This window comes from Fusarium mangiferae (genome assembly GCF_900044065.1).
Source record: "Fusarium mangiferae strain MRC7560 genome assembly, contig: FMAN_scaffold005, whole genome shotgun sequence".
Taxonomy (NCBI): Eukaryota; Fungi; Ascomycota; class Sordariomycetes; order Hypocreales; family Nectriaceae; genus Fusarium; species Fusarium mangiferae.
In genome coordinates, this window is record NW_024573925.1 from 558,232 (window position 1) to 580,384 (window position 22,153).

The 22,153-nt window shown below is 49.3% G+C and overlaps 8 protein-coding genes across 8 annotated transcripts; 2 read left to right on the forward strand and 6 right to left on the reverse strand.

Annotated features, from left to right (window-relative positions):
• Nucleotides 1-2,516: 2,516 nt before the first annotated feature.
• Nucleotides 2,517-3,967, reverse strand: FMAN_07104 (uncharacterized protein; the record flags this gene model as incomplete). The annotated part of the gene is made up of 2 exons (XM_041830688.1): nt 2,517-3,666; nt 3,717-3,967. The coding sequence occupies 2 exons, from the start codon at nt 3,965-3,967 to the stop codon at nt 2,517-2,519; spliced, it is 1,401 nt and encodes a 466-aa protein (XP_041681326.1).
• Nucleotides 3,968-4,272: 305 nt separating this feature from the next.
• FMAN_07105 (uncharacterized protein) lies at nt 4,273-5,466 on the forward strand (the record flags this gene model as incomplete). Its single annotated transcript, XM_041830689.1, has 1 exon — nt 4,273-5,466. One exon carries the CDS (start codon nt 4,273-4,275, stop codon nt 5,464-5,466), a length of 1,194 nt encoding a protein of 397 aa, XP_041681327.1.
• A 200-nt stretch (nt 5,467-5,666) lies between these two features.
• On the reverse strand, nt 5,667-7,447 carry FMAN_07106 (uncharacterized protein; the record flags this gene model as incomplete). Its single annotated transcript, XM_041830690.1, has 3 exons — nt 5,667-6,830; nt 6,880-7,117; nt 7,170-7,447. The coding sequence occupies 3 exons, from the start codon at nt 7,445-7,447 to the stop codon at nt 5,667-5,669; spliced, it is 1,680 nt and encodes a 559-aa protein (XP_041681328.1).
• A 1,410-nt stretch (nt 7,448-8,857) lies between these two features.
• On the reverse strand, nt 8,858-10,412 carry FMAN_07107 (uncharacterized protein; the record flags this gene model as incomplete). The annotated part of the gene is made up of 3 exons (XM_041830691.1): nt 8,858-9,168; nt 9,261-10,238; nt 10,322-10,412. The coding sequence occupies 3 exons, from the start codon at nt 10,410-10,412 to the stop codon at nt 8,858-8,860; spliced, it is 1,380 nt and encodes a 459-aa protein (XP_041681329.1).
• A 742-nt stretch (nt 10,413-11,154) lies between these two features.
• On the forward strand, nt 11,155-12,043 carry FMAN_07108 (uncharacterized protein; the record flags this gene model as incomplete). Its single annotated transcript, XM_041830692.1, has 2 exons — nt 11,155-11,597; nt 11,647-12,043. 2 exons carry the CDS (start codon nt 11,155-11,157, stop codon nt 12,041-12,043), a joined length of 840 nt encoding a protein of 279 aa, XP_041681330.1.
• Nucleotides 12,044-12,338: 295 nt separating this feature from the next.
• On the reverse strand, nt 12,339-13,153 carry FMAN_07109 (uncharacterized protein; the record flags this gene model as incomplete). The annotated part of the gene is made up of 4 exons (XM_041830693.1): nt 12,339-12,367; nt 12,412-12,852; nt 12,898-13,003; nt 13,064-13,153. The coding sequence occupies 4 exons, from the start codon at nt 13,151-13,153 to the stop codon at nt 12,339-12,341; spliced, it is 666 nt and encodes a 221-aa protein (XP_041681331.1).
• An 894-nt stretch (nt 13,154-14,047) lies between these two features.
• On the reverse strand, nt 14,048-15,424 carry FMAN_07110 (uncharacterized protein; the record flags this gene model as incomplete). The annotated part of the gene is made up of 1 exon (XM_041830694.1): nt 14,048-15,424. One exon carries the CDS (start codon nt 15,422-15,424, stop codon nt 14,048-14,050), a length of 1,377 nt encoding a protein of 458 aa, XP_041681332.1.
• Nucleotides 15,425-16,047: 623 nt separating this feature from the next.
• FMAN_07111 (uncharacterized protein) lies at nt 16,048-21,880 on the reverse strand (the record flags this gene model as incomplete). Its single annotated transcript, XM_041830695.1, has 8 exons — nt 16,048-16,242; nt 16,294-16,602; nt 16,654-17,812; nt 17,863-18,483; nt 18,530-18,883; nt 18,936-20,641; nt 20,803-21,640; nt 21,687-21,880. The coding sequence occupies 8 exons, from the start codon at nt 21,878-21,880 to the stop codon at nt 16,048-16,050; spliced, it is 5,376 nt and encodes a 1,791-aa protein (XP_041681333.1).
• Between the last annotated feature and the right edge of the window lie 273 nt (nt 21,881-22,153).

The following is a 22,153-nucleotide window of genomic DNA, read 5'->3' on the forward strand; positions in this document are numbered from 1 at the left end:
ACGTCCCGGAGGTAATACATGCCAGATCACGAGACTTATCATCAAAGCAATAGCTTGAGGCAACAAATAACAACATTATCACAAGGACTAGAGAGCGGCGGCAGATATATGGCTTTCCTCTTCGTTACTACCACACAACCACCGCACAGCAATCTCACGCTCACATTCGTGTTCCGACCCGCACTCTTGCCATTGAAGAAATCGCAATGCGATCCCCTGAACCTCAAATCGGCACATAGAAAGATAAAATATCCTATATATAGCATACCTTTCATTATTTACGGGAACTGGCATTTTAGAATTTGTCCACGACCCGGCAGCTCACCAGTGAGGAAGATATATGGGTGTGTGCTCTGCATGTAAGAGGGGCACTTGAAGAATAACTGGTGTATCACGGCTGACCCTCGATTCTAGACGATCCTAGAAGCAACAAGCCTGTTCTATCAGAATGGTTGATGTTTGCGCTGTATTATTGGAGTCCGCCCAGTCAACACGGCCAAAACTGACCATCAAGGCGAGAATTGCTGAGGCCAGGATTAGGGACATGGAGCCTTTGACCAGAGCAAGCCTCAAAGCCGTCATTGCTTTCCTCAACTCTAGACAATTATGACTCGCCACAAAGCCATGGCAACATTTCCTACCGTCACCATCGGCGTATTTGTCCAGATCAGCGTCTGGGAGTCTTGCATCGAGGCAGTCAAAGAGGCTTACGTATGTGCGTGATATATGAGCACACCAATGACTTACCAATGACCCAACTTCCCATAAGTCACGATCCGATGTGGTTTGACAGGGAAAAGCGACTTGTGATATATAAAGCCAAGAGCACCCGAGCAGTGCAGGGTGTGAGGGCGATTCACGGACGGAATTGAACCTTGAAACACAAGCCTGATAAGCCTTGGGTAAAACAACTCGCAACCACCTGCCGTAGGACCATTCCCCCACCATTTTAGCGATCAAGTCTTGATTGAACGCGACCATCTCGTCGAGTTTAAGGTTAAGCTCAAAGATGGCACGATTTGCACCAAGACAGAGGGTACTGCACTCAGAGACATAACCCTGACCTTGTAGCTTCCTATTGGCAGAAGCTCGGAGGTCGACAACGCGCAAATACTATCGGTCCGCATTGAATTACCTCTCTCCACCCAGGCATCATTCTCCATTACCACAGCAATGCTCGGCCTGGCTGGCAAGCATTTTTGGCAAGGTCAGCTACGGTAGGCAGCTTAGATTCCGCTTCCAACGACTAGAGAATGACTAGAAGATATTCGACGAGCAAGAGAGGACGGATGAAGAGATCCGAGCTGCTTATCACGATGCCGTCAGATGAACCCTACGAATTCTTAGTTCTCAACTGAGTACATATGTTGAAAACTAGAGTATCTACAGACCCCTTACAATAAGATCAGAGCAAAACCCCAGATGAAAGAAATTCCAGAAGCTCAAGTCAGATTGGGCCAAACCTCCTCCTCGACAGACCACATTGGGGAAAGATTGATACACAACATCAAAGATCAAGACCTGCCAAACAGTGTTCTGGCACAAGGGAGATACATATATAGATATTCCCACATCGATGACTACCCAACAAGAAGTGGACATCGAAAAGCAAGTGATTGATACTAAACTGCATGAGACTGTCTTCTACTTCTATCATCTAGCGTGTTAAGCGTCAGAGGGCGCCCGATGCAGTTCCATGCAACGGAGGTGAAATCTCTTCTGCTGAAAAGTACCTTATATATGAGCATCGGGACTTACAACCTACGCCTATCCTGGTTGGCTACGAGGGAACAATAGTCCTTTAGCCTCAGATTATTTCTCGGTTTATTATATATATCACGATGACTCACCCCCAAATCCCATTGGGAGTTGATGAGTTAGGTGGAAAGTGGTGCTCGATGGGTTGAGTACCAGCCAATCAACCCTCGCCAAAGATGGATACGCCAGATGGAGCAGACAAGGACTTCTTGGGAAGAATAATCAGTTATGATAAGAAGGCTGCTGGGGGAGAGTGGGCCAACACTGGAAGGATGGGACATGATACTTCGCAGGTGCTCATACACTCGCAGGAAATGGTATTTCCCGATATTGCTCTAAGAAAAATACTTTAGAATAGATTTACATGAACAGAAGTAGTCTAAGTAAGAATAAGAATTAGAACCTTTTTGTGCCCAACATGCTTGCCTTGAACAATGTGAAAATGACAGGTCTCTATGCTAATATTGAGAAGCCTCCTCTTAGCATCTCGGGCATAGCTATTCTTCAGCCACAGGCTGTTGCTTTGGGCAACTCACCTAGAGCTGAGTTGATCTCGAACATTATTTCACACTGGATTATTCTTAGTGCAGTCATTCACGTCTTCGTAGCCCTCATCTCCCCCGAACAAGCCTGTTCTAACCCAAGTAACCTCTCAGTCAGCCAACATAGCTTCTTGTGCTCTTCTCTATGTCTCCACCATCGAGCCCATCTCATTGATAGACCCTCACAAATGCAATATATCTATCATCTCTCTCATCTCAGAGTGCTTCCGCTGGTTTGAGATGAGTCTTGTGGGGATAAGCGCTTGTGACAACAGCGGCTGCTGCGCTGGCAAAGTACTCCTCTCCCTGTCTCACTACTCCTTTGCTGCTTCCATTATTTCTAAACCGTCTCTCAATACATGCTCCCAATCGACGGGAGTCTTTCTTCGTTTTGTTCGCATGTCCATCTAAAACGCTTTCTTTCCTTGGATTGTGCCGTATGGCATCTTTCACAAGCTTGTGTATCTCATAAGTGCGTTCATTATCGCCAAGGCGGTGCTCTTTGAGGAAAGAGAAGTTCTTGAGTCGTCGTATCGCTTCTCTCTTCTTACTCTCAAATATGACTTCGTTCTGTTTTGTTTCTCTATGCGTGGCAGCAGCATCCACCAGTCGCTCAGTGATATTTTCCTTATCCACGTACACAAGGATGTGTAGAATTTTGTATGCCAGCTCGTTCTCTTGGCGAATCTGATGAATCGAAGGACTCCAAGTTTCAAGGATGCTGTTGGAATTGTTGTGTAACCTTTGCCTGTCAAACTCGGGTTCTTTCAGCATGTTCCAGCGCGTTTTTTCAAACTTGAAGCCGTCAAGATATTGGTTGACAGACGTCTCTGTTCTTTGCATGTATGTACCAGCTTGTGAAATAGCAAGTGGCAGGAACTGCAGCTCCTCAAGCAACAAAACAGTATCATCTAGCTCGTCATCACTTATCGATTGAGGCATTGTCGACTCAAGTAATGCCTTGCTTTCTTCTGAAGTCATCATCGAAACAGCTATACCTCTCCGTACGCCGACAAGACTTCCAACAATTGCTTCATCGCGACTGATCCATAAGATAGTGCCATTTGGGCCTTTGGGGATGTAATCCATGATCTTGCTGATGTTTCTTACTGTTGAGCCGACGCCAAAAAGGGACAGGTCATCGGCATTGTCGATTATGAGCAGCCATCTAGGCAACGACTCAACCTTATGCCGTATATTTTGTAGAAGCTCATGCTGAGAACCTTGAGTGTTTATGCCCAGCACACTTGCAATTGAGCCATAATCTCGTACAAAGGTGGCCTCGCTGTCCGCATGAACCCAAAAGACAGAACATTTCCTCTTGCTGTAGCGATTATAGGCGAAATCCAGCGCGATTTGCGTCTTGCTGTCAATTTATGTGAGTGAGGTTCTTGCAGCAGTTTTTAGTGGGCTTACCCAGATCCTCCAAGACCCCAAAGAGCTGCGCTGCGAAAGTCATCGGAAGCCTTGGGCAGAAGTTCCTCAAGTTTTGATGTTATCTCAGTTCGCGGAACAAATTCTTCATTCTTCTCATATGGAAACAAAAAGAACGGTTTCGACTCAAAATGCTGATTGAAGTTGAAGGTTTGATGGGCGTTACCTGTCGCGCTGATCCCTGTCACAACGTTGCTGCCATAGACCGGGTCGTTAAATCTTGGGCCAGCCATTGTAGCTAATATGATATGCTGTTTGAACTGAAAAACATGTTTTCTCTACATGGCTTCGCGATATTAATCAATTCACGCGTCGCACGTCCTGATCTCCCCAGACATATCTGATCAGGTTGTGGCCAATCGACGTGGTCGCCTTGCCGCCCGAGGCCCTGGTCAGGATGCGTAAATTGAGCCTGGATGAAACACTATCATGCTTTTCTATTTCGTCCGTTCCGCGGGCGCTTAAAGCTTCGATTTTCCTCAACTTGACAGAAACCTTGTACCTTTTTCGACATGCAAAGCAGTGGTTGTGAGATCCAATGATTTCTCCACCAAGAAGCCGCAATGACTTCTTAATCGGCATAATATGTGCCCTTCCTCTTGAGCATGAAGCAGTTGGCCATGTTGTCGATGAGTTTTGGGATATCAAGCCTGGAAGAGCGGTCGGTGACACAAACTCATACTCATTCGGCCGAATCGGAGATGACAATGTTGTTCTCGTCATGTCAGGCATGGGTAAGGCCAATGCTGCGAGCACAGCAGCGAGCCTTCACATCAGCTTTCCGAACCTCGAACTTGTTCTGGTGACTGGGATCTGCGGTGGTGTTCCAACGTCTGATTCTAGTGCAGAGCTTTTGCTGGGCGATGTTGTAATTAGCAAGGCTGTCGTCGAATACGATTTTTTCCCCAACAAAGTTAGGAGCAAGAGCTCCATCGATGATCGGTTAGCAAGACCGACGAGACATGTACGCGGTTTCGTTGCGCGTTTCGAGACAAACAGACTCCGCGACGCGCTTGAAGACAGGTCAGCTATCATCTTGGAAGAGCTTCAATCACGGGCCGAAGTGAAGGGCCAAGCTTCGGTCTACCGATATCCTGGAGCAGACAAGGACTGTCTATTTATTCCCTCATATCGACACAGGCATCAATCGGACTGTGATATTTGCACCTCGGAATCTGAAGAGGTGTGCGACGCAAGTCGCAAGATTTCGTGCTCCGAGCTTGGATGCGATGAGAAACAGCTCATCGCCCGAAAGCGCCTCGACCAGAATTGGAAACTCCAAAATGCAGGTCGCGAGAAAGAGGCTCAAGCCCCATTCGTGTTTGTCGGCCATTTCGGTTCGGGAGACACTGTCCTCAAATCAGGCGAAGAGCGCGATAGACTTGCACGAGCGCATGATATCGTCGCATTCGAGATGGAGGGTGCTGGCGTCTGGGACGAGGTCCCGTGCATTATCATCAAGGGTGTATGTGACTACGCCGATAGCCATAAGAATAAGGGATGGCAGAACTTCGCGGCGGCAACAGCGGCTGCGGTAACGAAGGCGCTCATTGAAGAGTATCCCAAGACTGACAAACCCAGAAAGCAAATTGATGATAGCAGCCGAGCCGAGAGCGAGGAAAGTAGTGAAGTCGGAAGGGATGCGCCAATATTTTATGCCGACGTGTCGAAGTGCAATATTTTCACTGGATTTCATTCAAGTGGTGGAACGCAAATTATCAATTTTGGATGAAAGCGGAGGTCTCTGTAATAATGTTAAGAGGTGGAATGAAGGCACAGTTGGTACACCACATCATGTCACCGTTGGCAAGAAAGACTTAAGATGTAAGATGAGTATAACATGATACTCGAAATGCTTCATAGATTTCATAACTATTTAAAAGTGCCATTCATGACACAGCTAGACCATTTCATATTCCATATCCGATTCATTTAAGCATCCTGCTTTCGCTGGTGCTCGAGCTCAATGCCAGTGGCGTGGCTCTCCTCAGCATATCGGTGCTTCTCATCACGAGCCTGGTCAAGCTCCTCGGCGTTCTTGTTACCGTGAAGACCGATCTTGTACCAGGGAAGTGCGAAGAGCTCATCCATGTTCTCAAGGCTTCGTCCACTGGTCTCGGGAACGGAGAACCAAACCCAGACACCACCGACGAAGGTAACAGCGGCAAAGCACCAGAAGGTTCCCTTGGGAGAGATACCGCCCTCGGAAACAGACAGAAGCATGTTAGGCACAGCGCGGGAGTTTCCGTACTGGTTGGCGAAGTGGAGAGTCATAGCCCAAGATGTAGCGAGGGCACGGATGCGCAGAGGGAACAGCTCGGCAGTCAGGAGGTACTGCATAGAGTTCCAGCCGAGAGCCCAACCGAAACCAGAGACGTAGATCATGGCGATGGCGCCACGAGAAGCACCCTTGTCGCTCTCGGGGAGAACAAAGTCCTCGATGACACCGAGCTGGGGGATCTTGGTGAGGAAAGCGGCGACGTAGATCATGGCAATGGTCTGGAGAGTGATACCGATGAGAAGAGCGCGCTTTCGGCCGATGACATCAACGAGGAAGAGAGCGCAGATAACAGCGGCGATGAGCTTGACGATACCGAAGACAGCGGTGACGAGAAGACCCTCCTGCTTTCCGACAATGCCCATGATCTTGAACAGGTCGGGAGCATAAAGGGTGATGGAACCAGCGCCGGACCACTGAGAAAGGAATTGAACCATAGAGGACATGTAGAGACGGTACAAGTTGCTGGGAACAAAGATGAGCTCCTTAATCTTGCCAAGGAAGCCAACACCCTTGGTAGCTTCGAGCTCATGGTCAAGAGCAGCCTGGATCTCAGTGATCTGGTGAACAATGTACTCTCCATCAGCGGGTTGCTGTCGGAGACGGCCAAGCACGCGGGCGGCTTCGTCGGGGCGGCCTTCCTTGACGAGATATCGGGGGGACTCGGATTGGAAGAAGCTGAGGATGAAGATGATGCCGGACATCATGATGTGAAGACTGGTGGGGACGAGCCATTGGTTGTGAGAGTCGTCGGGGAGGTTGAGATGGCAGCCGTAGTTTGTGAAGTAAGCGAGAACGATACCGATGTACACGGCGCCCTGAACTGTTAGATGATGCATATGTGAGAGGTAAGGGGAGTAGACTTACAGTGAACATGCAAGAGCAGAGACCTCGGACAGCAGCGGGGGCAATCTCAGCAATGTAGACAGGTCCAACGACAGGAGTCTGACCGACACCAAGACCACAGATGAAGCGACCAGCATAGATAGCACCGAGGTTTCCGTTGACACCACCGATCATGAAGATAACAATACCAAGAGCCCAGAGGGTGCAAAGAACACGAGTAGCCCAGATACGACCGATACGATCACAAATCATGAAAGCACTACACCAGTCAGCACCCAAATTCCCAGTCATTAGCAGAGAGGATGACGTACATCAGAGCACCACCAACGGAACCGATTTGAACCATAGCAGAGACATTGGCCTTGATATTAGCCTGCTGAACGGAAGAATAAGAATCATAGTGGATAGTCTCCTGGAAGTCCTTGCTGTTGAACGAGCCAGAAATGAGACCCTCGTCAATACCTCGAGCCGCACCGAGCAGAGCAAACGACACAACGGCAAACCAGAGACGCCAGTTGAAAGCGCCGGCTGGTTCGCCCAGGTCCTTCAGCTTGAAGATGTTGACGGGTTTCTTGACGCCTCCAGCCATGATGAAATTGCCCTTGGTAAGAGATATAAGGGTAAAAGAAGAAGAAGATGGACAGAAAGTGCCTGGTGTAGGAAAAGGGAGAGGGGCAAGAGGAATCTGGGGATCCTTTTATACAAATTGCAATGATAGTTTCCCCACGAGATTTGCAGGTTTGATCTGGTTACCCCGCTCTTCTCTCCGGACTTCGTTACACCGAACCCAAACACTAAACTTTCCCCATCCCTCAAATAAACAACATGATGATCACTAACCGTCCTCGAAAATGTCATCCAATAGCGGAGTCTCCATCGTTTGGGGCACTAGAACGTTACAGCGGCCGTGGAGAAACCTCTCACAGGAAAAGAGGAAATGTGGAGGAGGGTTGTTAGCAATGACGCTAGCATCCATCTTTTGTTCGCCGAGTGCCTCGACCCCCCTTCACGTTCAGAAAAGGGAAAGTCTGACATCAATTATCACGGCAATGGCTTTCGTTACTAACACAGCTAGGTATGTACTGTAGTAGGGCATGGATGCCCAGGCGCTACCGGCAAGTTTACCACGTTTTTCGCCAAGGGCCAAGGCTTTGCCAATGCAAATCGTCCCGGCTGGGCATTCAACTTCAATTGGAGGCGGGAATAGCAGCGAGGTCTTGTTCCCCAATACCAAGAGAATTCATTCAACTACGGAGTATAACAGTGACAGTTCGTTGGAATAACTGCCGTTGCATTGGAAGCTCTTAGCGACATTGCTTAAAGAATGGGCCTGGTCCAGAATCTCTCCGCAATCATGCCATGCCACGCGCGCCCACAGACAAATAGCAGAGACGATCACTCCGCATTCCCCCGCAGGTTTTTCACATCTCACAGTGAGATCTTCAGAATATTAAGCATACAAACAAAGTGTAAAGTTTAGCTTAAAGCAAATAAAGCTAGAGGCCGGGCTCCCCCTGGTATCTTCAAGGATCATCTCCGTTCGTTTGGGTGGTCTTTAGTAAAAGTTTCGGACCGGTTCTTTTTCTACGACCGATGGACTCCACTGGCCGGGAGCGTATTCCTCTATTCAGACTCGTTCGTGTGGGTTGGTCGAGTAATTGGTCGAGTAAGGATGACATTCACTGCATTCTAGATGGCTGGAGTGATACCCACTACCTCCAGGCTGCCAGATAAACTCCCTGAATACCCCAGGAGCCCCCCGTCTAATACGGTGAGCAGACCCCATAACTTAACTTGTCCTCGCTTGCAATGTGAACTCGTCTCGTCTTTCGCGTCGCCTTCCCCAATATGGCTAGCCATCCGGAGGCGACTTGAACCTCAACTACCCCATGAGGATTTGGAGCTGCTGATGATAAAGAATTTGCGTTATGCGGAGATGACATGATGCCAAGGTGAATAAATTGGGGAATGAATTCTCTTCTCTTCATGGGTTTTGTTCTCACGTCCAGTATCGACCCCAAATCTTGTACTCATCCTGAGAACCACGGAACTGGAACTGTACCTCTGTAATGTCCTGGAAACCCTCCTTCATCTGTGGCGGTTTGAACCTGCTCGCGAAACCGGTGAACGCCATCTTGGGTAAGATCTGTCTTGACTCGGGATTCAATGTCGTGTTTAGCGCCCGCACAGCATTGTTGTGTTCGCAGACTTGGAGAGGAGTTTTGAACCACACACAACGGATAGAGATGCCGAATTTCTTGGCAAGCTCTACCCAAATGGTCCTGGTCTCTGGATCGGCATTGGTATTATCTGCAAAGGGACCGTGTTAGCGCGCCTCTGGGTGAGGGGGTGGTGTGGGAATGGGGTAGTCCTGGGGTAGCAGAATTTGGAGAAAAACGCACCTATGGCAATGGATTCACCCGCTTGGAGATGCTCCCTCGCCGCCTGCACGCACTTGTCGCGTGTCTTGAGCTGGTCCTGGTTGATGCGCTCGTACCCCAGAGGCTTGAGGGATTTCCAGTAAAACGTGGATTTGCCAGCCCCGGGTGGCCCACAGAATAAGATGATGTCCTTGTCGTTAGTCCTGTCAAAGGTCACCACGGAGTTCCCCGATTCAGCATCGTCGACGAAGGGATGCTCGGACAAGTCGAATTCACGAGCGAAACTCCGAGGCTTCTGGCCGAGAAAGAACTCCTCCGGCGTCTGGTATCGTATTCCGACGTTGTGCGCAAAGTTTCTGTCCGAGCAGCTAAAGTCTTTGGCTGCGGCCGCCACGCCGTCTGGACCTTTCCCCAACATTGCGGTGCGGCCCCCTGCATCCCCGACAAATACGCTATTCCCCAGATCTATCTCGGATTCCGAGATGTCGTAGTCGTCGCAAAGCTCCTTCCACATACCTGTTCTCGGTTTTCGATATATATCATGCTCGGTCGCCGCGTAGACGGATGTCGGAAGGTTCAAACTATTGAGGACGGCGCTGCATTTCTGTTTAAATTCGGAAACTCGCTTCTGCGCAGTGGCTTTGGGTGCTTTGGATTTGGGATCGAAGTGTAGCGTCAACCCTGCCTGGTTCGACAAGATGACGACTCGATATCCATCTTGATACAGCTCTCGAAGTTTGGCGGGGACCGAGTTGTCCCACCATTTCCAGTCTGTCCCGCTGCTTGCATGCTTCTTGCCTGAGGCTGTGGAGATGAGTGTCGAGTCTAGATCAAAAGCCGCTATCTTCCTCCTCTTTATTGTTCTGTCTTCTTTAACTCCATCAAATCGGCCGACCAGGAGAGTCGCAGGGGTATCGTCATTGGGACTTCGCTCAGACCAGACAGTAGGATCTTTGGGTTTCTGCGACGCTGGAGTAAAGAAGTTTGCTACAGCGGTCTCTAGATAGGGCATGTTAGCTAGTCGTCCAACAATAACATGCGGTGGCATGGAAATAACGCTGATTCTGGGATTGCGCACTCACTGGTTGTGCCGCTCTGAAGTTTGCGCTTGAGGGGCGGCGGAGAAACAGCAGCATCAGAGGCTTTGCGCTTGGGAATGTCGCTTGAAGGCATATTTGCGCTGGCCACAGCGGTTGCATCTGGCTGTGTTGTGATATGTCGTTGTTGTTGTTGAGGGACGTTGAATGCCGAGGCGTTAGTCGGGTTCAGCAGCCAACCACGAAAGCCACGCCAAGCCAGCTAAATGCAAGCACTTAACCTACAGTCTTGCAGTTGACACGGAATATCCGAACAAATATTCATAAATTCAGGTAACTAATGCCAAAAACACATGAAATAAATTTCTTCCATCCTAATTTGCACAGTTTTGAAACTTCAGCACTCCTTATCTGTTTGGTGATGAATCAGATCTCAATGAAACTAAAGGTTGGACCCTGAATTCGAGCGCGTAATTAGCTTGGATTTGGTCCTGACGCGTGAAGAATCGCGAAGTCACGTGCCGGCGAACAAAGTGAAGCTTCAAAGCTCTGGTGGGGTACTTTGAATGCAATGTTCATCAACAGTCAAAGTTATCCCGTCTGAACACATCAAATGGCATCACCTGAGTGACATACTAGTCTTTGTATAATATTTCGAACACACCGCACAGCGACCGTTTGAACTTGACGAACCAACTGGCGTCAATTGACAAGTAGTCAAAGACATACCCCCTCACCTGCTTCATGGGCCAACTTCTCCCTCAAGCATCAACCTCTAACCACGATCATCGTCGCAATACCAGCATAAACTAAGAAGAGAACACAAAATTTATATTCAACACAATCGGGGACAAACGGTTTTCTTTGCTCTTGCCAAAATGCACGAGATATTCCTCACAGCCCTCATCGAGGACAAAGACTTCACCTCAGCATGCGCAGTCCTCGGCGGTCTCACAAACATGGACCCATGGCAATCAATTCAGCGCGTCCTCTACTTCCAAGGCCCTCAACGCCCCACGGGTATCTCAAATCAGAGCTCTATAGAAAAGCCCATACGCAATAACAATGGGTTTCTTTGGAAAGAGCTCCATCAAAACTTGACACGGCAATCCTTCATACTGCAAACGCGATATGATGTACTCAAAGATCGCGACATGGGAGCCAATGCGTCGCCGATGGATCTTGATGCGACGCAGGGTATCTTGAGATGGACGGATTTTCCTGATCCGCCGCGTGGACAGCCTTTGCTTACACAGCGGAAGAAGGTTGAGCTTTGGGATCAGAAGAAGTTGCCTTCAGTCATGCGCGACAACAACCACATGTAAGAGGACTTACCCTTCCACTGTGCAATTGTCTCTGACACAATGCAGATTTAAGACAGAAACAATCGAGGAAGTTTACCGCTTCTACAGAGATGACATCGAGTTCTGTCTCACACGCCACTACTTCCTCCAACCCCTAGAACACTACACTCCCATGGAATCAAAACAGCAATCTACCATCCCGATGGCCAGTCTACCGCCCTGGGAATCCCTCACACCCGTCGATCAGCAGAAGCGATGGTTCCTCCAGGTCAAGGCACATGTCGTCCAGGATAACAAGCCGGACGAGATTCGCAAGGCCCAAGATCAACTGCTATCTGTGCGTAGAGAGCTCGACGGCGTTTTCGAGTTCCGGGGCATCGATCGCAAGGTTCACGATACCAGGGTTATGCAGCAGATGCAGGGGGTTCAGCAGTTGCCGCAGAAGGTGAAGGTTGGGAAGTAGAATGTCCACAAGCAGAAGAAGCCGCGCATGCGGTATTGAAGACTGCCCACTTCCCGCTTCTTGGCGGGGCACTGACTGAATTTCGGGCAGAGACATGGGGGCACGTAGCATACAATAATGTTACACTCAATTAATAGATGATACCCGGTATGATAGACGGTATGGTCGCTACCTATCACTTCCTTCTGATCTCATCAAACCGCTCAGCTGGCTATGCTTTCTTGTTCTGATTCCACTATGTCGTGGCGATACCCATGCTTTCACCTAGCTCCATTTATAACCCCTCACATACGCTTCACTTGTTCTTCCACGCCTGATCCGCATCTACACAAGTTAGCGCAATCCCTCATTGACCCATTCATACTCACCCTCATGAACAACCGGAGTAGGAATATCCTTCCTCGCCTCCTTCTTAACCCTCCAATCCGTCCCAAACTTCCGATCCCTCTCCCCCACGTGCTTCTCAAAGTCAAATTGTCCATCCGCTGTAAAACTCGTCATGAGCTTCGGCTCCCCCAACGGTAGCGTATCACCTCGATCTGTCTGCCACAAATGATACACTTTCCCGTATAACTGCACAACTTGGTCCATCTCGTAGTTCTCAGCTACTTGCCATGCGCTCTCGGGCACCGCGCGGTTCGGCATTATGAGCATTCCGGACTTCACTTCGTAGACGTGCGAGTGCCAGAGCTTGCGCTCTTCCTTGTCGAGGGTTTCGTAGAGTTTAGGGGTTATCATGTATTCGATGCCGATGAGGCGCGCGTTGGGCTCGTCGGAGTCGTAGAGGAGACATTGGCGGACGTCCTCGTCTGCTGGGGTTAGTCATTGAGTTGGGAGGATGGCAATCGACGTACTTAGATGGGCGCAGTAGTGATTTGTTTCAACGAAGCGAGAGGGATCATCGGCGTATGCGTGAAAGGCGTTGAGATGAGCGCAGATATGCTTCACCGGTCGAAACTCCTACTATCGAATGAGTTGCAGCTCTTCAACCACTCTAGAGAGGTGACTTGCCTGCGTCACAGCAGCACCAGCAGTGAGGACCTGATTCTTGGCCGAAAGGGGCTTTCCCATGCCCTCATTTGTAACAGGAATTTTGTTTTCTTCAGCCATCTCGAATGTCGTCAAGTTAAGATTTTGCGATCGTCAGATCTGAGTGTGACGGTTAACGGCTGGTGCCTCTAAATATAGCCCGATCAGGATTACGTCATAGACTGATGCGAGTTTGTCTGATACAAAGGATGCTTCATTGGGATTTCTTGCGGTACGTAAATATGAGATTCTTGGAGGTTCATTGAAGCGTCAGTATGACGAGGTGATGACTTCTCCAGCCGAGCAAGAAAATACCGGACCTTATTGCAGGATATCAAAATAAACTCAGAAAAAGATGTCCTAAATCTATCCTAAATTTATGTAAACTTACCTAAGCCTTTTTATCATTTAGGGTCAAGGTCCTGAGTTTTCTTTCCTCTCCGAGCCCGGAAGATGGAGGCTCGGCGCCGAATGATCCACTTTCTCGGTCGGTCATTGCGGGGGCTGGTCCGGCGACTGGAGGTTACCCTGAAGTTTTGCAGATTATCGCGATATCTTTCTCTTTCTCGTTAGTATAGACACGTAAAAGCATGAAATTAATACAGCAGTATTAAATTTACTTCTTGGTGTATTGGATGTTTGCGTTTCTGTTAGAATGAGATTCACATCATAAGAAGCCGACCATTTGTCGTCATCTCAACTTCTTACTGATACTATCCAAAATGGAACTTGGTCATTAGTTTTAGACGTCAATTTATCGATCTAGTCTAAAACAACTGGTTATGGTAGGTATCTACTTTACTATTACAAGAAGTCTGCCCATAGCAAGAAATTCTCAATAGCAACAATCCTCTACCAATAGTCATCCAAACAGACATTCTGTCGTACTTGGTCCAAAGTATTCTAGGATGCTCTGTGTCCAATGCGTATCACAAACTCCAAACTGCAAAACTCAAGATCTAGCCGCTCACAAGCCTACTTGCGGGCGAATCGTCGCCTACGCTCCTCTAGCTCCTGCTGCTCCTTCTCAAGACGGGTCATCTCATCAGTCCAGGGCTTAGCCTGCATGTAGTAAAAGTCGTTGAGCGCATCCTCTCGATCACGCTCATCCTCGATGGCCAGGACCTTCTTGTAGGTCTCTTGGACCGCGTCGGCCATAGGAGCTTGAACCTTAGCATCTGCACCAGCGTCCTCAACGCCAGCTTCCTCGTAGGGGACCATACCAATGTCGGTAGGGTTATGAATGAACTCACTCGGCTTATAGGCAACCATACCAGCACCGGTAGGGGTAGGGCTGAGTGCAATCTCAGTCATCCCAGGGTTGGCCATGCCAGCACCCATGCCAGCACCAGTGGGACTGGGTGTGAACTCAGTGGCCTGTGGGTTGAAAGTAAGGGTCGATCGACGACGGGTAGCTAGGGTGGGAACCTCCTTGGGAGAAGGGCTGAGCATCTCACCCAGGGAGCCGATACGCTGAGGTTGATGAAAAACAACAGTCTGCGGGTCATGAGCAGTAGGAGACTGCACAAAGTCCGGGTTGATGGGCTCGGCATGGTGAGGGACCATGTGCTGAACAGGGGGGTAACCAAGAGCCTGGTCATGAGGGACGACAGACTCAGGATGGTTGTAGACCATAGATTGAGCTGAAGGTGGGCCAATAGGCTCAGGGAGGAATCCAGGAACGATTGGCTTGGGATGATATGGGATAATGGGCTGAACAAAGTCAGGGCTGGGGGTGTTGATCGCATGATGAGGTGTCATACGAAGTCGGGTCAGAACATCGATGGGCTGAAGGTGCTCAGGGCCTACATACTGAGGGAAAGTAGAGTTGAGAGCCTGGTACAGGGTGCTATACTCCATAAAGGGTGTAGGTGCCGGGCCATCTGAAGCTGTAGGAGTGCGATTATCGCGAAGATAGAGCATACGGCGCGGAGGAGCAATGGGAGAAGGGACATACGGAGACTCGCCATCATCAGTAAAGGTCTCACCGGGGAAGTCATCTGCATCCTCAGGCTCGAGAATACCGCCTGGGTAGTGATCCACATTAGTCTCAGTGTCATCGCCATCCTTGGGTTCAGCAGGATCAACAGGAGACATGAATCCGCCAAGAAGACGGACATGTCCAGGAGGCACATCCTCCCGAGGGGGGGCAACGGAGGGTTGAAGACCCAAGGGCAGGTTGGAGTAGTTGGGAACCATGTTGATACCTTCAGACTGGGAAGATGGGAGAGACAGGGGAGTGACTGTCTGAAGTTCGAGAGGGTTAGTCGTGGAAGGACTAGATGTCTCGGGCTGAATGTCGTTGGTAGGCACAAGGTTGTCACCCTTGAGGATAGAAAGACGGCCAGACATGGTAAAGGTAGTCAAGAGACTCTGCGGGTTGTTTGTTGTTTAGTTTTTCAGTATGGTAGGGTTGTTGATGAGGCTGCGGTAGTGTTTGTTGATAGTTGTCAAGATAGAAGAAGGATGAAGAGTAGATGGAATGAGATGTGAATTGCTCGGAAGCTTGTGAGGAGGGAAGAAGAAGAAGAAGAAGAAGATTGAGATCGAGACTGAACTTGAAATTATAAAGGATGGATTTGTCCTTCACTGGCAGCCCTCGAGATGCTCGAGTACCACTGCGAAATGGACTCGGCAGCTAAAGGGGGGAATGCATCACATTGGAGCCGTTGCCAGTGCTCTCCTTTCTGTTCAAGTGGAAGCCTAAATTTGTATCACATATATGACAGTGGCAGCTATATCGATTTCCATTCATTGGGTTCCTCAAGCAGGAAGAACCTACCGTTTGCTGATAGCCATCGAACGCGATCGCTTTGATGCTTGCAGTGGCAGGCCATCGAGGTTAGTAAACGAATATTCCAAATCAATCAACATGGAAGAGTATGGAGGTGGAGCTCGTTAGTATGAAGTAAATTGAGTGATATGTTATTCTCATTGAGATAGATAAAAGAGTGACGACCTGGAAGTCAACATCGTCAAGTTGATCCAGGTCCTGGGACGATTGACCACGTCTCCCCTGTAAACACCAACGACCCATCTTGTCTCAATTTCTCAGGATCAAGATAAATCTTCACTTCCACATTCGTCTTGTCAACATTTGACACTCTCGCAATTAAATAAATCTTAGGCGACGTCGCCGGCGAAAGAGTCGTATTAGAATTCTCCTGCATCTGCACAACCCATCAATTTAAATCCCAAAATGAAAAACTGTGAGCACCTACCCGTTGATACTGTCTCTTACTCATGTAAAACGGTGTTCGGTTATGTCCCGTTGTAGACTTGACTTCGATCAAGAACAACGGCTTTTTATTCTGCCAGGCTGTTTTGTCAAGGTACCCTTTGTCCGCCAGGTGATTCGTCAATATCCGCTTTCGGTCATAGTATACAATGTCGGCGGTCTCTTGGGCGGTCCAGGGGAGCATGTCCGAGTAGTCGGGATGGATGGTGATGAACTTTCGCATTTGGCTTTGCCAATTGTCGCGACTGAAGCGAGGTAGGGGAGGATCCAGGTTGCGAAGAAGCTCAAAGACCTGTGATCGTGTAAGTATTGTTTGTCAAGATAATAAGTAGTGGTAACTTACAAATAGTTCACCAAGAGCTCCAATTCGCATGTCTCGTTCAGGAAGACCATGCGACCGGAATTGTCGCGATAGCTCAACCTCTTCTTCATCTACTTCTGGCAATGCACCAAAGAGCCCCGACATATCATAAGCACCCTTACTAGGCAGTGTCGCAGTGTTTGCCGCAGAAATGACATTGTTGACTAGTCTTAGGTATTCTTCTTCGTCTTCGATGGTAGGATGTTGTGATGCTTCGCCAAAACTCTGGAATAAGAACGCTGAACTGGGCTGTGCCGTAGGGGAAGAGCCAAAGATAAATGCTGGCTGACTTGCTGATCTTGGCGTCGATTGCAAGGACTCATGTCTGCCTGTGTTCCGATGAGCATTTGATGATGTTCGCCTGTTTTGGCGGAAGTACTCGGCCGTGGACGAAGTTGGGGTGAACAGTCGTCGTCCAGTGATGGATGAGTTTGAAGTCGCTGGACTTCGCTGTCGAACAGGGAGGTCAGATAGTCTTGGAGGAGATCTTAAGTTGTCGAATGTTTGAAGCATAGAGTCTTCATCGCTTGAAATATCGTCTTCATGAATCTCTGGCTGTGCCAGAAATCGAGCAATGGGGTCTTCCTCCGCCTCGTGAGAGGCCGTCCCGTCGTTTGTCTCCTGGACTTCATGATACACAGTGGCATCATGCATATCCTCCTCTTCGTGACCGACATGCTCTCCCCCAGTTGCATCTCCAGCCTCCTCAGTCGCTTGGCGACACCAGCCTTGAGGGATATCCACGTCGACAACACCCTCTGCCTCCAGAATCTGCGACATGTTGATGAGAGGTGCATTGAGGACGGCGCTAACGATCTGAACAGCTTTGGAGCCAGCATGCTTGACTTGTAAAGTAACAGGGTCTGTCATCATCCATTCGAGGAACCGTCTTGGAAGAGTCGAAAAGTAACAGAATCCTTGTGTTTTTGGATCACGTGGTACGTAAATCTTGAGGCCGCTGCCATCTTCGCGTATGTGGAGCTCACTCCTATCTTGTACATGCACCAGGCCATGGCCATCCTGTGACAAATGGAGTTCGGAGGAGATGCCATCCGTTTCGTAGACCTGTGCAACCATGAGGGTCCAGTAAAGCTCCGAGCTGTCTTCTGAAGTCCGAGGACTGTTAAAATGTACCGCGATTCTGTAGAAGCATTCAGTAGCTATGAATAGGGTCTTTAGCATGGAACTTACCTGAACAGACCAGCTGCCTTTTGCCTGATCTCCCTGTCCGGGTACTGCAGCTCGTCCATTCGTCCACCCGCCACAGTAGAGATCTCCCGCACCGAAGTAGACAAATACCGATTTTCCAGGTCAAGCCATGAAAGAAATGGCCGCAAGCGACGAACCTCATCCAGCGTAAAGTCAAGCATCTTGGCCTGAGGAGCGAAGATATCACCCAGAGCCTTTCGGTCGGCAATAGCGAATTGTGTCCTACCAGAATGCAACTTCACTGACTTATTCGGATACCTCACAGGAAAAACCGTTCCTCGAAAGATAGGTTCTTCATCCGGTGGATCAGCTGAAGTGTCAAGTAGAGAGTTGAGCGCCCAGATGGTTTCCTTGACAGCAACGACTGATGGTGGTGGCACTCTGCTGCCCATCTCCTTGAGTTCGTCGTAGGCCATGTCGAGCGTGAGCTCTTGGACACCGAGGAAACTGACAAAGAAATCTTCCAGATCGGGGTAAAGGTCGTTGAGAGCTACTCTACCTCGGATTTGTGTAGCGCTCGACCATAGGCATTCGCCGACTGTGTACCAGCGGCTTACGTTGCCAACGTTGAAGTAGATCAATGGCTCTTCGACGAAAGCTTTCCTATGCATCTGTTAGCTGACAGCGTGGAAAGATAGAGGGTTCATACTTAAGCTTCGTGGTATCCATATCCATCATACCAGACCTCTCCGAGTCCAAGGAACTGTACAGGTCATTAACCCAATCAAAGTCCTCGCTCTTCAAGTCCTTCAATCTCCGTATCTCGTTCAGGTAATTTTCCCACGAACAATCTCTGACTCCGAGTGCCGTCTTGAAGAATTGTCGCAAGACATCGAGATCCTCTTCTGAGCGATGGAACACGGTTCGATAGAGGTGGGCGAGGGGGTATGCCGTCTGCATGTCTTCTCGAGCGTTCCACAAACATTTCTCGGCTGATGTCCATGTCGCTGGGCTCGAATCGTGTGCGGGGATGTATATGAGGTTTCCGTCATTGATAGCTTGCCTATACACATCAGTCAGTCGAAGATTCAGGTTCCTCGCAAATAGAAACGGACCTTGCTTCGGCCTGCGCGTCGAGGAAGCTATTAGCTTCGCGACACCGGGCATGAATGACCTCATAGAGATCTAACACTCTGGTATTCCGACGCACTCCAGCAGCAGCATTACTGTACCGGATAATTCTCAGAATGGCCAGATAGAACTGGAGGTCATCATTACACCCGACTCCAAGGTCATCAACCAAGAAACCCCATTTCGCACGATAGGTGCTGGAAGTGATCGATTCACCCAGGTTCAGAAACACAAAACCTTCATCCTCAGTGTAGCGCGAATGCTTCCCTTCAAGCTCGGGCAGAGGCAAGTAAGTGGTCGATAGCGGCTCAGATAAAGCAAACTCATCCCCTCCTTTGCACAAGACTTCGACTTCACGCAACTCTCTCATGATATCAGCAGATTCCATGACCTTTGTTCTCTCGACATCCCAGACTCTCTGGAGCGCGCCCAACAGACATTCCGGTCGGTGCTGCTCTATATAGCGAAAGGCGGATGACAGTTCCAACTTTCGGTCTGAACCCTTTGTGGTAAGTCGAAGTTGATGCCGAAGTCGGAGGCGTAACTGGAGCCAATCATTCCATCCCCATGAGTAACCTACTGGTGTAGCAGGCTTTCCTTGAATGTAGTCTTGATGTAGAAAAGGAGCTGGAAAGCCGGGCGCATCCCCTTGAGGTCTGAAAAGTTCACTGGGTCCATATTCGTCGTCTGTTGTGAGGTAGACATCATGTTTAGTTGGTACCCGTGCTCTCGTGTTCTGGTCATACACATGATAGCCACGCAGCTTTGCCTGATCCTCATTCTCTTCGAGTAATACCTCGGAAAGGTATAAGAACTTGAGATGGGCGATGGATGCTGCAAGAGCACCCGCATCGGCGACCGGCTTGATTAGCTTCCTCAGGATTAGAGCTCGTACATCCTTCACAAGAGCTTCAATGACACCGAACTTATCAAATAGAGAACGCCGATCAGGGTTACTGGCTGCTTCCGAATCGACCAGACTCAAATCAAGGTCGTCAGGAATTGCGAGACTGCCAGAAGCATGCGAATAGTACAGTGGCCCGCTGCTTGAAGAAACCCAGGTGCCATTCTCGAGGGGAATGAATCGAAGTTGCTTCAGACGGTCTTGCGCCGGACCTAGTGTAGCAGTATTCTTCAACAAGATTAGTGCTCGTGCTGCAAGTGAGTGCCATTCGCTGTCTGTAGTAGAACTCTTCATCCTTGAATCTTCGGTGTTCTTTTCGAGGTCTTTCTCAACACGAGTGATCGCATCCGAGGGAGACATACTTTTCAACCCATATGGCTCCAACGACTTCAGATCATCACGTGTATACTCCTTCGCAAGATAAATCTCTTCGTCGAGATCAGTGAAAAGGGGATCACCGCTTTTATCTCGCAACCATGGCTGAAGACGACACAGCTTGTGTATGTAATCCAGCCGCCCAGTACCGAGCGTACGGAGCACTTTGACTTCTCGTATGCGCGCTTCGATCCTGTCGAGGAGACCCGACCAGAAGCTGTCCCAAGGATAAGAGTTACGTTGGGGGAGCCAGCGCATCCATTGGTATTGGAGTACCGGGTGCTGACAGAACTCTTCGATGGCTTGGATGAAACAGTCTGCGATGCCGTTCAAGAGACCGATGTTTCGGAGTGATCCAGTAACTATGCCTTGTCGACTGGCTTCGGTGACGAAATCGGTGTGGATGAGGAACTGTGTCAAACGCGATTAGTCTGTGGCAAGTGAAGTTGTCTTGTTTGTATGTTATTGTTTAAGCTGGCGGTAAGAATGAAGATGATTGCAATATCGCCGGAACTGTAGAGAACCCTCATAGGTCGTAGTTGTTTCGTGATCGGTGGTGGGTCTCAACATACCTTGAAGCCCATCGGCCTCATGGGTAAAAATGCAAAGGCATCTTGGTTCTCGACAATCGGCGCACCTGATTCCGCTAATGGGAATGCCAACACAACCTCCGTAGACGAATCGGCACGATCCTGCTCATCGGAATACGTTCTGTTCTCACTCTTTGGAATATTCTCCGCAACATGCTTCGTAACATGATACTGCCTCTCCTCCACCCCCTCAGAAGTCTCCTTCTTGACAGTAACCGGATTGGTTCCATGCAGAGAATAAGTCGTGCTTGATGTCCGAGTGTCATCCTCATCGAAGAAGGAGACCTGTACCTTTCGGAGTTTGCGAAGGAAAAGTAGGATCGTATGTTGAAGGTCTTGGAACTGAAGTCGAATCTTCTCCCGCTGCCTCGCATCCTCGTCAGGGTCATCACTCGTATGTAGAAACAACGTAATGCGAGTCGAAGAGCCTGTCAATGACTCATCTGCATCCTCCCATACTGGTGTAACCATGCCGAGACCGGAGTCCCCCTTACGATGCGTGAACGAGAACGAAAAGTCGTTTGACTGAATATGAACCTTCCAAGCCGCCATAAACACAGACTTGAAGCCAATGCCCTTCTCTCCAATGTACCCAGCTGCCCCGACTTTGGAACTCTTGCCGATTGCGCAAATGGCCTTGAGGTTCTCATGCGTGAATCCGTTCTCATTGCACTCAACCGAAACCTTATCAGGGCGAACTTCGAAAGACACAAATGGATCTTGACCGCTTGAGAGCGCCGTGCTGTAGTTATTGTCGTCGGCATTCTGGAGCAGCTCAAAGACAAATCTAGCATTACTTGTGTAAAGATTTCGTGCCAGCCTGCAATATTGTCAATAAAATCCTGTGTTTGAGATAAAGTACATACGTCAAGACAGCCGAGCCTATCATCTCATCTTTCCGAAGGAGAGCTTCTTCCACCTCGCGCCTAAGCTCAGGGTTGATCTCTCCAATCCGCGCAAGCTGCTCTTCGCCAAGATAGCCGCGCTCTTTCGCAATCTCCTTCACCAGATTCTGAGCCGTGCGCTGGCCCGGCCCGGGCTGGGGAGTATCGGTGGACATCTTATGCGCGGCCCAGCGGAGCCTGGGCTATCAAAACCCTGTAGTTATCGTAGGTAGATTGACGCAACATACAGCGAAGAGAAGCAAAGACAAGCGGGGGAAATGAATGCCAGGTCTGTATGTTTATCAGCCGCCTCGCTCTGAAATGTGCGATTTCTTCCTACCGCTCTCCTCGTACGAGGCCGGAAAGGCGCGTCAGAAGGCGATGCAGGGGCTTTCAGCTTGAGACGCAGATGAGGGAATGATTGGCCCAAAACATCGCCAAGGTGTCAG